The sequence below is a fragment of the Lycorma delicatula genome, chromosome 12 (assembly GCF_047948215.1).
Source record: "Lycorma delicatula isolate Av1 chromosome 12, ASM4794821v1, whole genome shotgun sequence".
NCBI classification, from domain to species: Eukaryota; Metazoa; Arthropoda; class Insecta; order Hemiptera; family Fulgoridae; genus Lycorma; species Lycorma delicatula.
Window position 1 is genome coordinate 73,874,136 of NC_134466.1, and position 13,215 is coordinate 73,887,350.

General features: G+C 35.1%; 1 protein-coding gene across 3 annotated transcripts in view; it reads left to right on the forward strand.

The window, feature by feature from the left end:
* LOC142333247 (very-long-chain (3R)-3-hydroxyacyl-CoA dehydratase 2-like) overlaps window positions 1-13,215 on the forward strand; it is a 30,031-nt gene that overhangs the window by 15,211 nt on the left and 1,605 nt on the right. The window contains exons 3-4 of one of the 3 annotated variants that reach the window (XM_075380239.1): window positions 497-731; window positions 4,121-4,298. In XM_075380239.1, coding sequence (XP_075236354.1) covers window positions 717-731; window positions 4,121-4,298 — 193 coding nt within the window. In that variant the 5' untranslated portion in view covers window positions 497-716. Of the gene's footprint in view, window positions 1-496; window positions 732-4,120; window positions 4,299-13,215 lie in introns of those variants that run through there. The other 2 variants (XM_075380240.1, XM_075380238.1) reach the window with 2 other exon arrangements.

Consider the following 13,215-nt stretch of genomic DNA (forward strand, 5'->3'; position numbering starts at 1 on the left):
CGACAACAAAATTGTTTACATGTAACTCTACTCAATACTTCAACTTAAAAGAAAGGATTTTCCAAAATTATCAAATTGTTTAAAAAAATTCTTTGTATCGGTTTATTTAAAATAAAATTAAAAGGTTTTCTTTTACAAAAGGAGTTTTACTATGCTAAATTTGTAAATATTATTAATCATAAAATGCGTTCAACATATAGATTATGTTATTAGTTATCATTAATGCCTTCTGAATTGTATTTGAATTTCTATTTTATGTTTAGTACTTTCATATATTATTTATATTTAAAATTATTTATTACGTTTTTGTAATCCGCACTGATCAACATTTTACCATAATTTCCCTTGTTCCATCCATGTAAATGCTAGAGCAGTTCCTTTCATTTTTATCTGTGGAGTTGGATATCTACTTGTATCTTACGTAATGTACTTTTGTTGTTATATAATCGTGGCTAGAATAAAATAATTTATTAAATTTTTCTCTTTTTTCTTTCAGATAATTAATGTAGCTGCCGGATTGGTTAAATCTAATTTAATGCTAACGAGATTTCAAGTGTTTTCCAGAGTTATGGTTGTTTGTGTGTTTTACTAGCTACACCTACTGCTCCAGTATCTTTTGGAATGCCTTTGCTACTATTCGCTTGGTCAATCACTGAGATTATTCTATACGGTTATTATGCATTGAATATAATTAACTTGGTTCCATATGTTTTAGTATGGTGCCGGTAAGTGTACGTTAATATATATTTCATTTTATAATCAAATTAATGTAAATATTTAAAAAATTATATCGTGCATAATGACTCTCGAAGTAACTGAAAGAATTTCAGAACATTATTAAAAGTGAAAAGAAAAAAGTTCATGTAAACACGTGGGTTCGGAAACGCTTCGTTTTCTAGTTGTAAGAAACAAAATATTTCACTTTAATTTCTGCTCCAAAGGTAAAATGAGGTAATTCTGAAGAGAGAACACTTTTTCATGATTAATTTACATCAGGCTAGAAGTATATTCAGTTTTTAGTTCAGTAAATGACAGATATAAAAGGTCAGTAGGAAAATGTTGTTGTGTGATTGCTTTTATTAATAATAACACAATAAGTTGTAACGCTTTGAATGATTTTACTTCCTTGTCTGAAGTAAATGAAGTATTATGATCACAAAAAATTTTGGTTTTCAGATTTCAATGAAAATATCCATTTTAACTAGTTTTGGTGTGACATTTAGCATATATATGTATGTATTTCACATAACTCAAAAACAATTAGCTATAGGATGTTGAAATTATGGATTTAGGATTGTTGTAACATCTAGTTGTGGATCTCCCCTTTTGATTGCAATTGACTGAACCAAATGGGTCCAAAAAAGCCCAAAATCCAAAAAAATTTGAATTTGGATTTTTTCTTAACTTCAGTAAGTGCCTTCATTGAGAGCTTTTCAATGATATATCATAGTGGTAATTATTTTCATTGGTTCCAGAGTTATAGCCAAATAAAATTTTAATTAAGGAAATATTTGGTTCTTACAAGGGGAAGGCACATCGGTTTGAATTCATCATCATCTTTTGTTTTTAATTTAAATATATTGATTTATTAATAATTATTAACCTCTGGTTGTAAAAAAAAATTATGATAAATATAATTCAATAATAATAATAATAATAAAATATCAGAAGTTATTAACAAAATAAAATTTTACGTAGTCTTCAGTTTAAAAAAATGTGTAAATGTAATTTAATAGGCATATAAGGAAGTCACATGTTGTCCACATCAGATTTTTTATCTATTTACAACATCTTAGATCATTTATTTTTGATTATTTCAGTTTTTCTTGCGTTTTGACTCTGTGGAACCTTTTATTTTCATCTTATAATATTATCTGTAACATTTTTCTTTCTCTAATAATTCCTTTAGTTACCTTCAGTTCTTTTTACCATTTGCCTTTAGTTTTTTTACTTTGAAAGAAATCAAAAATTTGTTTAGTCGATCTACTGATATTCATTCTAAATAAATAGGAGTAAAATGTAATTCATCTATTCCTCATCACCTGGCTAACAGTTTTTCAATTTAATATAAAATTTTTTATCTGGAATTAATTTTACCTGATTATTTTGTAATTTAGGATTAACATTTTTTTCATAATTAAAATTTTTTTTTTTTAGATTTTATAGTAGACCTCCCTTGTTGCACAGTCTTAGGGTTACTGCAATGTAGAGTGTTTCCGGCTTTATTACAATTTTATAGTGTTGAAATTTTGAGTTCCATGATAAAGACTGTTTGTCGTATGTGTTTTTTGTTAGCTGGAAAGTTAATTCAAATTTTATTATCTCTAACTGTCAACAAATTATTATCTAAAGAATTCCAACTGATCCGTTCTCCGAGATATTTGAAATTATCCACTTTCTCTAGTTATTTTTACTAAAGAAATTTGGGCAGTTTTTATCATTAGTCAAATTAAAATTTTCTCAAATGCAACTTTTAGTCCCATTTTAGCAAGTTGTTTTTGTAATTTTTTTTTTGTTCAGCTTCATTCCAGTCTTTTGCTAATAATGCCATATTATCAGCAATAGATAAACATGATTTTTGTCTAAATTTTTCTTCCATTCTCTAACTGCGTTTTCAAGAGCACACTTAAAAAGTAGTAGAGAACATACATCTCCTTGTCTTATGCTGATTTCGTTGGGATAAGGATCTGATAATTCTCTTAGAAATTTTATTTTAGAGTATGTGTTTGTTAATGTTACTTTGATTAAGTTTGCCGTTTTATCTAAACCTAATTCTGCTAATGTTGAAAAAAGTGATGTAATATTTACTAAATTGTATGCTTTTTGAAAATCAATAAAAGTTATAACATATGTTCTATTTTGACATTTACAGTATTGCATTATATTTTTGAGATTAAAGATATGCTCTGCGCAAGATCTATTTTTCCTAAATCCACCCAGTTGTGAATCACATTGAGGTTTGGAACGAATATGAAGAGCTTTAGATAGAATCTTGTATGTAACTTCCAAAAGCAAAAATCTCCTGCAGCTATTTGGATACTTTTTTATGAAGCGGGTAGATGAGTGCATCCATCTAATCTTTGCAAATTTCTTGTTATTCCATATTTCACTAATCATTTTGACTAGGGATTCTTTTGCATTTATGTTTGTCTTCTTCCACATTTCTGCTATAATTGAACCTTCCCCAGAAACTTTATTACTCTTAAGTTTTGATTTTCATCCAAATCCAGAAGTGTAAGTGTAGAGTTTTGTGCATTATGATTAATTTTGAAATTATAAGTTTCTTTGGTTTCTCACAATTTAATAAATTTTGGAAATATTTGGCTACATTATTATTATTATTATTGTGGTTAGGATTACTACGATTATTATTTGTTTATTATTGACATTATTATTGTGAGTTATTTATTATTGTTGCTTATTATTACTGTTGTTTTTTATTATTATTATTGATTTGCCTTGTTTTAGTTATGTTCTTTAAACGATAAATTGTAATTTTATTAAAAATTTTCAATTGTCACTCTCAATATCCTGATTGAGCCACAAGCACACGCCAATTTCTGTATACAATTAGATTTTTACAATTATTGCCATTCTAACACACCTGCATGAGATAAGCAATGTTTGTTATAAGCCTCAGTAAGCATTTGAAGACATTCAGTCAATATTTTGTTCAGTTTTACTAAAATCTCAAATTGAATGTTGCCCAATTTTTAAACTTAGTTTTATTCTGGCTAACTAATCTAATAATTCTGGTGAACTGTTGTAGTAAACGATGACTACTAGTATTCAACTGAACAGCTAAGTGTATGGTTGTTTGTCAAGCCCATATGTTTACAACCAGAATTTTTCCGCTGCACCAGGAATACTTTAAAAAGTAACATCCTGGAAATTGAATAGTAAATGATAAAATGCCAATGATCTAAGCCATATTCCTGTTAACTGGTGCAATCTCATTATTGGGATTTATTAATTGCTAATAAATTATAATTAATGTCATTTCAAATTTATTAAAAGAAAAAGAAAAAAACCTTTTTAATTTAATATTCTTTGTATTTTAATGAAGAAACATCATCTAAAGATTTATTAATTAAAAAAAAAACTTTTTCTGTTATTTTAGGTACACATTTTTCTTGCCTTATATCCAATCGGAGTTAGTGGTGAATTGTTATGCTTTTATGCCGCTCAACAGTTTGTTGGAGACACAAAGCTATGGACTTATGAACTTCCCAACTCATTAAATTTTACCTTTAACTACCGATATTTACTTATATATATCATGTCATCATATATACCACGTAAGTAATCATTTATTATAATAATAAAATTTTAAATATATTGTACTTTTACAAGGAGTATTTATTTGATAAGGTTGAACGAGGTCAACAGATGACTTGAGTATCAGTTGTTGAGGTCGTTCTTTGTTTCCGCATCTCCACTATGCGTATACATTCATAATTCTGTTTTTACAATTGTTTGAGTCGATTATACATTGTGATTTCTGAAAATTGGACTGAACAGAATTTTATGTGGTGATCAAACATTAAAAGGCAAAACTGCACACTAAACTAAAGCCAAGCCGGATGAATATTTGTATATGAAAATGTGTATATGAAAAAAGTAATGTAGTAAAATTAAAAAGCTACTAGGAACATTCGTACAATGTAAAAAAAAACAGATCCAATAATAAGTTACAAAAAATCATTAAGAGTGGAAATTTGCTAATAAAAATATTAGAATTTACAAAAATTGTCCAAAAGAAATTTAGATCTACTACCTTAGTGTTTTATAAAAAGTAATGTAAAAAACATATTAGAAAAAACTTTACTGTTTTACAAAAATGTTCTCTGAAGAAAAATTGGGTTATTTTACTTATTATAAAAACTATAATTTAAAAACTAAAACTTACTTATTATAAAAACTATAATTTCTAAAATATTACAAAAAATATAAAAAAATTACAGCTTGTGTAATAGAATAAAACATTTTTACAGCCAATAATCAAAATATACCTAGTGAACACAATTTCTTCTTAAAATATTCTGTAATATTTACTTGCTTTAATGTTCTTCTTTTATGAGCTGCAAGATGATGTAATCATTTTAAACAAAGAATTTGTGTAGAATCACATTCTATGTGTCTCTTCAACTAGTCCGTAGTAATAGACAAATATTCATGAGGTTTTTTATGACAACCTTGGATTGGATGCAAGTCATATCGTAGTTCATGCTTGATCAATTAGTGTGTTTCCATCCTCTATTCAAACGCTAATTTTATAATCAGTTTAATACAGCTTAAATTTACTAATGTTGTGTGCTATAAAAATTGTTAAAAGTCAGTTAAAAAATTCATTAAAAACAAATATTGATAAAATTTCCTGTTGAAGCAAAGCCTTATTTTAACAGTAGTTTACATTTTTTTAAATAGCATATTAATTTTTTTCTAAATTGCCTAGTGTGGACGTAAACATTTCAGATAATTGGACGGCTTCCAGATAAAAATCAGCTTCCCACTGCATTTATATTTTCAAATAATACCTGTTCAAATTGCTTGATTTTTTGTAACTACAATGAAATAACATCCAAACGGCCTTTCCGTCCTCTCATCCTGCCAGTCCAAAAAAAGTAAAAATTAAAATTTTTTTTTTTTTTTTTCTTTTCGTGTGTGTGTTCTGCTTCTTTGTTGCAGATACCAACAGCCACCACAAAAACAAATGGTTCCTTCACTGCGGCCACGCGGTCCCCCCCAACCCCTTCTCAGACACACGTGTGTCTGAAGGTTAATAATTACGTGGAGTGAATAATTTCTGTTTACTTCTTCAAACAAAATCGCCGCCCCAAAACCGCGATCGCGAATAGGTATCACCATTTGTAAGTTCCCTATTATCTTCCTTTCCTTTCAAGAAAGAAGAATGAGGGAACTAGCCCAGCAGTCATCAGCCCAGCACCCCGACGGGGAGTCTTATTCTTTAAGACTTTGGGGGTTGGCGTCCCCACGGGCCTAGCCTCTGCAGCTATTCTTCCCACTATACAGTGAGCTGCAGAACACTTTACATTATACACATATACTACACCAAGAACACTACATAAATTACAACATACACACTTACACAATTACACAACAACATCCTACACTGATATTTCTTACATTAACACTCGGTGGTGTTGCGACATCTTACGAAACGCAACCGTAACCCAAGGTGGGAACAAATCGTGCCGATGGGTGAATGGCTCTACGTAGTGAGTCCCGAACGATGTCCTCTGGGCACCAGGGCGAACCCAGTTGTATTTAGCTCTAACTCCAGTACGCGTGCGCTCTGCTGGAGTGGTCCATTTTTCGCCGGTACTCGTGGGACCAAAATTTCAGTTCCAACAATTAACACAATGATGGTTGGTGGTCCATCTGAAAAAACCACCAATTCAAGTCTTGCGAAGAGACCTCGATCAGCTTCGTCTGACGAGGATAAAAGTCCTACAAAAGAGAAAGAATCAAAATATAAAAATATTAGATTCGTTGTTCTCAAAAATAGTCAGGAAGGTGGCTCCCTTCAAAAGGTCTCACCGTTTTTAATAAACAAAACCATAACAGGTGCAAGTGGCTCCCCGAAGAATATCAGGAAATTACGCGACGGATCGATTCTGGTTGAAACATTCAACGATGAGCAGAGTCGATCTATCTTACGTCTCCGTAATATGGGTGGTATAAATATAAGTACAGAATGCCACAAAACGTTAAATACGAGCCGGGGTGTAATTTTTTGTAGAGACCTTTTAGATATAGATATCTCGGAAATAGTTGATGAGCTTTACCACCAAGATGTTGTTGAGGTGAAGCGTATAATGAGACGGCAGAACGGAACAGAAGAACCGACACCGTCTCTTATATTAACATTCAATCTCCCTGTTCCACCAGAGAAGATTAAAGTGGGTTACCTCTCGGTTCGGGTACGACCATTCATACCCAACCCACGGCGATGTTTCAGATGCCAAGGTTTTGGTCATACTACAACATCTTGCACGAAAACTGAGATCTGTGCTCGATGTGGTAAAGAAGGTCACAACGACACTAACTGCAAAGAAAGTGAAAAATGTGCAAACTGCAGTGGTCCACATACAGCCCGCTCCCGAGATTGCCCAACTTTTAAAGAAGAAAAGGCAATTCTCAAAATCTGTACGGAGCAAAAAATATCTTTTCCGGCTGCACGTAGAGAATATAAAAAGATAAACAACTCACGGAACCTGGTTAAACCAGACATATCTTTTGCCACCGCTACAACTAAACAAATTCCTACAAATGCTAATAATCAGCAGTGCGGATCCTGCAATGAGCTTAAAAAACTTGTTCAGATGCTATCTGATCAAGTAGCTTCACTTACAGCCACTATCTCAGAGCTGACAAAAATGAATAAAAAGTCCTCCGTCGCAGCTAGTGAATCAAACAGTATGATACATACGAAAGTTCCTATTCCCAAAATCGTACCGCCACGAATAGCGACTATCACAGCTGGCAGTAAGCCACCTAATAAGCTCCCCATAAAGGGAACCCACATAACTATCTCTTCTGGGATGTCAACTACAGCATCCCATTCAAATAAATCTCCTCCACCATCACCTCATATACTGGAGGATATGGTTGAAGAACCACCCGACCCTAGGGCATCGGAGTTCTTTAAAATAAAAAATACAAAAAAGAAAAACCGAATCACGTACAACTAATTATTATATAGTTTCCGAAATTTATTTTTTTATTTGTTTTTTACACTTGTGAACATTATTCAGTGGAATGTTAGAGGTATTCGGTCCCGCATTGAAGATATTAGAGTACTGGCGCACACACATGATCCACTAATCATGTGTTTCCAGGAAACTCACCTTCTACAACATGACCGAATTACTCTTAGAGGATACTTCTGCGAGAGATACGACTGCCTAGTAGACAGTAGGGAGAGTGGTGGAGTAGCGATTTTCATGAAGAATGGGGTGTCAGCTACAAGAATTCAACTAACCACTGTCATTCCTGCTATTGCAGTAAAGGTCACTATTCCCTTCAAATTGCATATCTGCAATCTGTATCTCTCACCAAACACTGTGTTCAGTGCTTTAGATGTCTCAAATCTCCTTACACAAATACCACCTCCATCGTTAATAGTAGGAGACTTCAATGCCCATCATATTTCCTGGGGCTCAACCTTCTGCTCCACTCGAGGAAATATGATAAACAGATTGAGACAAGATTTTGACCTTTGCCTACTGAATAATGGATCACACACATTTATGTCCTTATCAACTGGTGCTGCATCTAACCTTGATCTTTCCATATGCTCACCGAATGTACTCCCTCATCTTAATTGGTCGATTTGTGATGACTATCACGGCAGTGATCATAGACCAATTATTATTAGTTTCGGTGTAGACTGCGAGATTAAAAGAATGCCACGGAGATGGATTGTTGAAAAGGCAGATTGGAACGGATACTGTAAAGCATTCCAATCTCAGTATGACGATGGAGCGAACATCCTCGACCAATATTCTTCTTTTACGTCCATGATACTTAAGAATGCCAACAGGTATATCCCACAAACATCGGGTAATCCTAGACGTCCTTTCGTTCCATGGTGGAACGATGAATGCAAAATTGCTATTAGGAATCGACGGCAGGCACTACGTAAATTTAATCGTAGGCCCACAACAGAACATCTAAATTTATACCGCAGGGCTAGAGCGGTGTGCCGTCGAGTATTCTTGGACGCTAAGAGGAATTCATGGACGAAATACGTGAGCACTATCTCGCGCACTACTTCCACGTCTACTGTATGGAAGAAAATTCGTGCAATCTTCGGATCACCGAAACAATCTATTCTTGGTCTTATTGATGAAGGAGAACTCCTTTCATCATCCTCGGAAGTGGCAAATAGTCTAGCAAAATCTTTCCGCTCGGTGTCTCTCACCTCATCATATAATTACGATTTTCAACGGTACAAGATACAAATGGAGGTGTTGTCGTTAAACATTGGTGATTCGGTTGGTGAATTAAACACTCCATTCGTATTTAAAGAATTGTTACATGCACTTAAAAATTCACGGGACACTTCCCCTGGACCGGACAACATTCGCCTTTCCATGCTTTCACACCTTCCTAATTTGGCACTACAACAACTTTTGAATATTTTCAACGGTTTATTCTCCGAACAAGTCTTCCCACCCGGCTGGTCAGAAGCATTTATTATACCAGTACCAAAACCTGGTAAAGACCAGACGAACCCTTCAAGCTATCGCCCTATTTCATTAACAAGCGTTTTGTGTAAAATAATGGAGAGAATGGTAAACCGCAGACTTACATGGTACTTGGAGAAACATGGCTTTCTATCTCCAGAACAGTGTGGTTTTCGACAAGGACGATCTTCTACTGACCATTTAGTGTCACTAGAAACAGCCATACAAAACGCTTTCCTCAATCGGCAACACCTCGTCGCTATCTTCTTTGATATAAAAAAGGCGTATGACACAGCCTGGCGACGTGGTATTCTTAACACTCTCCAAAAATGGGGAATCAAGGGCAATATGCTTGCTTTTATCCGGGGATTCTTAAATCACCGAACGGCTCGTGTTCGTGTAGATGATTCGCTCTCAGATAGTGTCATCTTGGAGAATGGAGTGCCCCAAGGTAGTGTATTAAGTGCCACCTTATTTTCTGTAGCCATAAATGATATTACCAAATGTGTTCAGGCTCCTGTCTCATGCTCTCTATTTGCTGACGACTTTGCTATCTACATTGCAAGCCGTTCGGCACCTACAGCAGAGAGACTACTGCAGAACACTATATATCACCTTGAAGCTTGGTCCAGGATTACTGGTTTCACATTTTCATCCGAAAAAACAAAATGTGTAGTTTTTTCTCGGCTACGAAACCCTTCTATTCCGCAAATTTTTCTGAACGGTGAGACTATTACTATCTCTAATTACGTTAAGTTTTTAGGTTTAATTTTTGATAGTCGTCTTACTTGGGTTAAACATTTAAAAGAATTGAAAACAAAATGTTCCAAAATTTTAGATATGATGCGAGTCCTTACTAACACCAACTGGGGAGCCGATAGATCATGTATGATACGTTTTTACTATTCCTTTGTTCGCTCCCGTTTAGATTACGGTTGTGTGGCCTACTCATCAGCTCGTCAAACCGTGCTTAAAATGCTGGATAGTGTACATCATGCTTTCCTTCGGCTTGCCACAGGCGCGTTTAGATCAAGTCCTGTCGCAAGCTTACTTGTAGACTGTGGTGAACCATCACTTTGGGATAGACGAGACCAGCTTTTATTATCGTATTTTGCTCGTCTCAGAGGACAGCCAAATCACCCGGCTCTTGAGTCAGTCTTTAAAAATCCTAATCTAGGAAAGTATGAGGATCATCCACGTCGTACTGCACCTGTAGGTGTCCGTACCTGGCGTCTGCTGCAGCATATAAATGTTGACACACCGTCATTCTTTCCTATGTACCCTTGCTCATATCCTCCATGGAGAATAAGCCTTATAAATTTTAATTTTGACCTGACTACATGTAATAAACAATCAACACCATCTATCGTCTTTCAGCAGATGTTTCAGTGTGTTCTCTCCAAGACGAAACCAGACGCGGTTGTATACACTGATGGATCGAAACAAAACGATACGGTTGGGTGTGCTTTTGTTGTCAATGAGAGAACTTATATGTTTGGTCTCCCCAGTATTACGAGTGTGTTTACCGCTGAACTATATGCTATAAATAAGGCTCTAAACATCATTAACCCTAAATATAGAAAAATTCTTATTTGCAGTGACTCGTGTAGTGCTCTCCAAGCCTTAAAGAACTTTTATTCCAAACATCCTATCGTCATTGAAATTTACAACGCAATCGCTGAGTTGAATAATCGCAACACAGAATTAAGTTTTTGCTGGGTCCCTAGCCACGTAGGGATTCCAGGTAATGAACATGCAGATTCCGCTGCCAAAGAAGCATGTAACCAGCCTCCTTTCACCACCCGAGTTGCTACTTCTGATTTCATTAACTATGTAAAACAATTATTAAGAACAAGGTGGCAAGGTGATTGGACAGCTACTGTCGATAATAAACTCCGTCAGATTAAAGATTCTGTGTTACCATGGAACTCCTCATACAGAAAACCCCGGCGTGAGGAAGTAGTTCTCTGTCGATTGCGGATAGGACACACGAGAGTCACACACGAGTACCTGTTTACAAGAGGACAACCACCTCTATGCGCAAGATGCAACTGCCGCATGACTGTGCGCCACATACTCGTGGACTGCATATGTTATGCGGCATTGCGTCGTAAATTTAAATTACCTGGTAACATCCGTGGTATCTTGCGTGACGATAAGGAGGTTTTAAACCGGATGTTTATATTTTTACATAGTATAGGGTTAATGCAAAAAATTTAATAAGTATGTGTTCTTTCATAATTGTATGTATTGTCCTATGTATTGTTTTTGTTATCCGAGTAGGGAGCCTTTTACACTCCCTATCGGATTTTTTTTGTTTTTTTTGTATGTTTTTTAAATTCGTCTGTGATATTAGTTATAAGATTTTTGTGATATTAGTTTTAAGTTTTATCTCCTTTTTTAGTTTTAAGTTTTATTTATTTTTAATGTGATAGTTTTTAACATAGTTTTAAGTTTTATTTATTTTTAATGTGATAGTTTTTAACAGAGTTTTAAGTTACATATTAGTGTTTTTGTTATCCGAGAATGGGCCTTTTACACCCATTCCGGATTTTGTTTCTGTGATAGTAGTTTTAAGTTTTAATTTTATCTAAAAACCTAAAATTATTTTTATTTATTTATTTTTTTATCTATTTATTTATTTTCCGGGCGATGATAACGTTCAACCGTTTTTCGCCCTTAAAAAAAAAAAAAAAAAAAATCAGCCCAGCAGTCACAAGCCCAGCAGCCACCTGCCCAGCAGTCACCTGCCCAGCAGCCACTGACAGCACAGAAGAACGAAGAAACCTGCACTTTCCCCCCGTTCAGCCCTTCGGGAATTCCAAGGTTAATGGTATGTAACTTCGGTTACTACCAATTCCTGGAAAGTGCAGGCCAAAGAAGAACGAAGAGGGAGAAGATGAAGAAGAAGGAAGACCAGCCACTCGTCTCAACATCACGGACTGGAGTCCGGAACAGAGCCCAGCAGAGATGCGTCCTGAAGGGCAGCTATACCAGAAGCGGATGAAGAGCTTCTACACAACCTCTCCTTTTCAAAACTTACAAGTTAGGTAAAATAACCCAGCAATTGCGACTCCTCCGGAAAAGGGGACGCATTGCTCCCTCCTTATAGCTAGTACCCCATTGTGGCGTATTCCTGCTAGCCTATTAAGCGTTAGCACCGAAAGGACTTCAGTGGACGGTCTGAAGGGGAATTACGTCAGGAGGACAGGCTTTATAAGCCTAGCCTTCCGCAGTCGGCCCATGAAATGGGTTCGATAACGCTGGTTCAACAACGGATTGGAATGCAATTAAATCCGTCTTAAATTCACTAAAATAATAATACACAAAACTTGAGAAAATTAGAACCGAGATTTAAAATAATTCTTTTAAAAACCAAGCCCGATTAGAATGATCCAGCAGCAAGGGAGTCTGTCCAGGTTTTGCGATAAAGTAGGGAGTAATAAACTCCTGCCAACTTTGCATTCCATTCCATTCCGAAATAACATCCTTTAACAAACAAAGCCTGACCATAGTACTTGCACTTGCTAAGAAGGGGGAATTTCCTCTTTGTGGTATTTGACTTTCTAATGCGGTTGAGTTTTTTAATCTTGGCAGCTTAGGTAAAATGAATCTTCTAATGGTCATTCCATACCTGGTATTTTCTAGGATGTTACTTGTCTGTGGATTTCTTCCAATCGTTATAGTACTCAGTTCCTGTCTGGATATGATGCATTTATGATCAAATTAGCTAGGATTTGATTTGGCTGATGCGAGCATTTGCCCGGATTGTAGGGCCAATGTTACTGTAGACCACCTGCTGTATGCTTGTCCAAAGTATAAGACGTACCAGAATTGTTAGGGAGTTCAAGAGAGTTAATTCTAGATCTGCAGGTCAGTTAGAAGACTCGAAGAGAATGGCTTGTGGCTTCCTCAGGCTTTTGGCACTGCAGAGAATTGCTGAAAGGGTATGATGTTCAATTCAGAGTAGTCGGCTGAGTAACTAGTGACCCATTTTGGCATT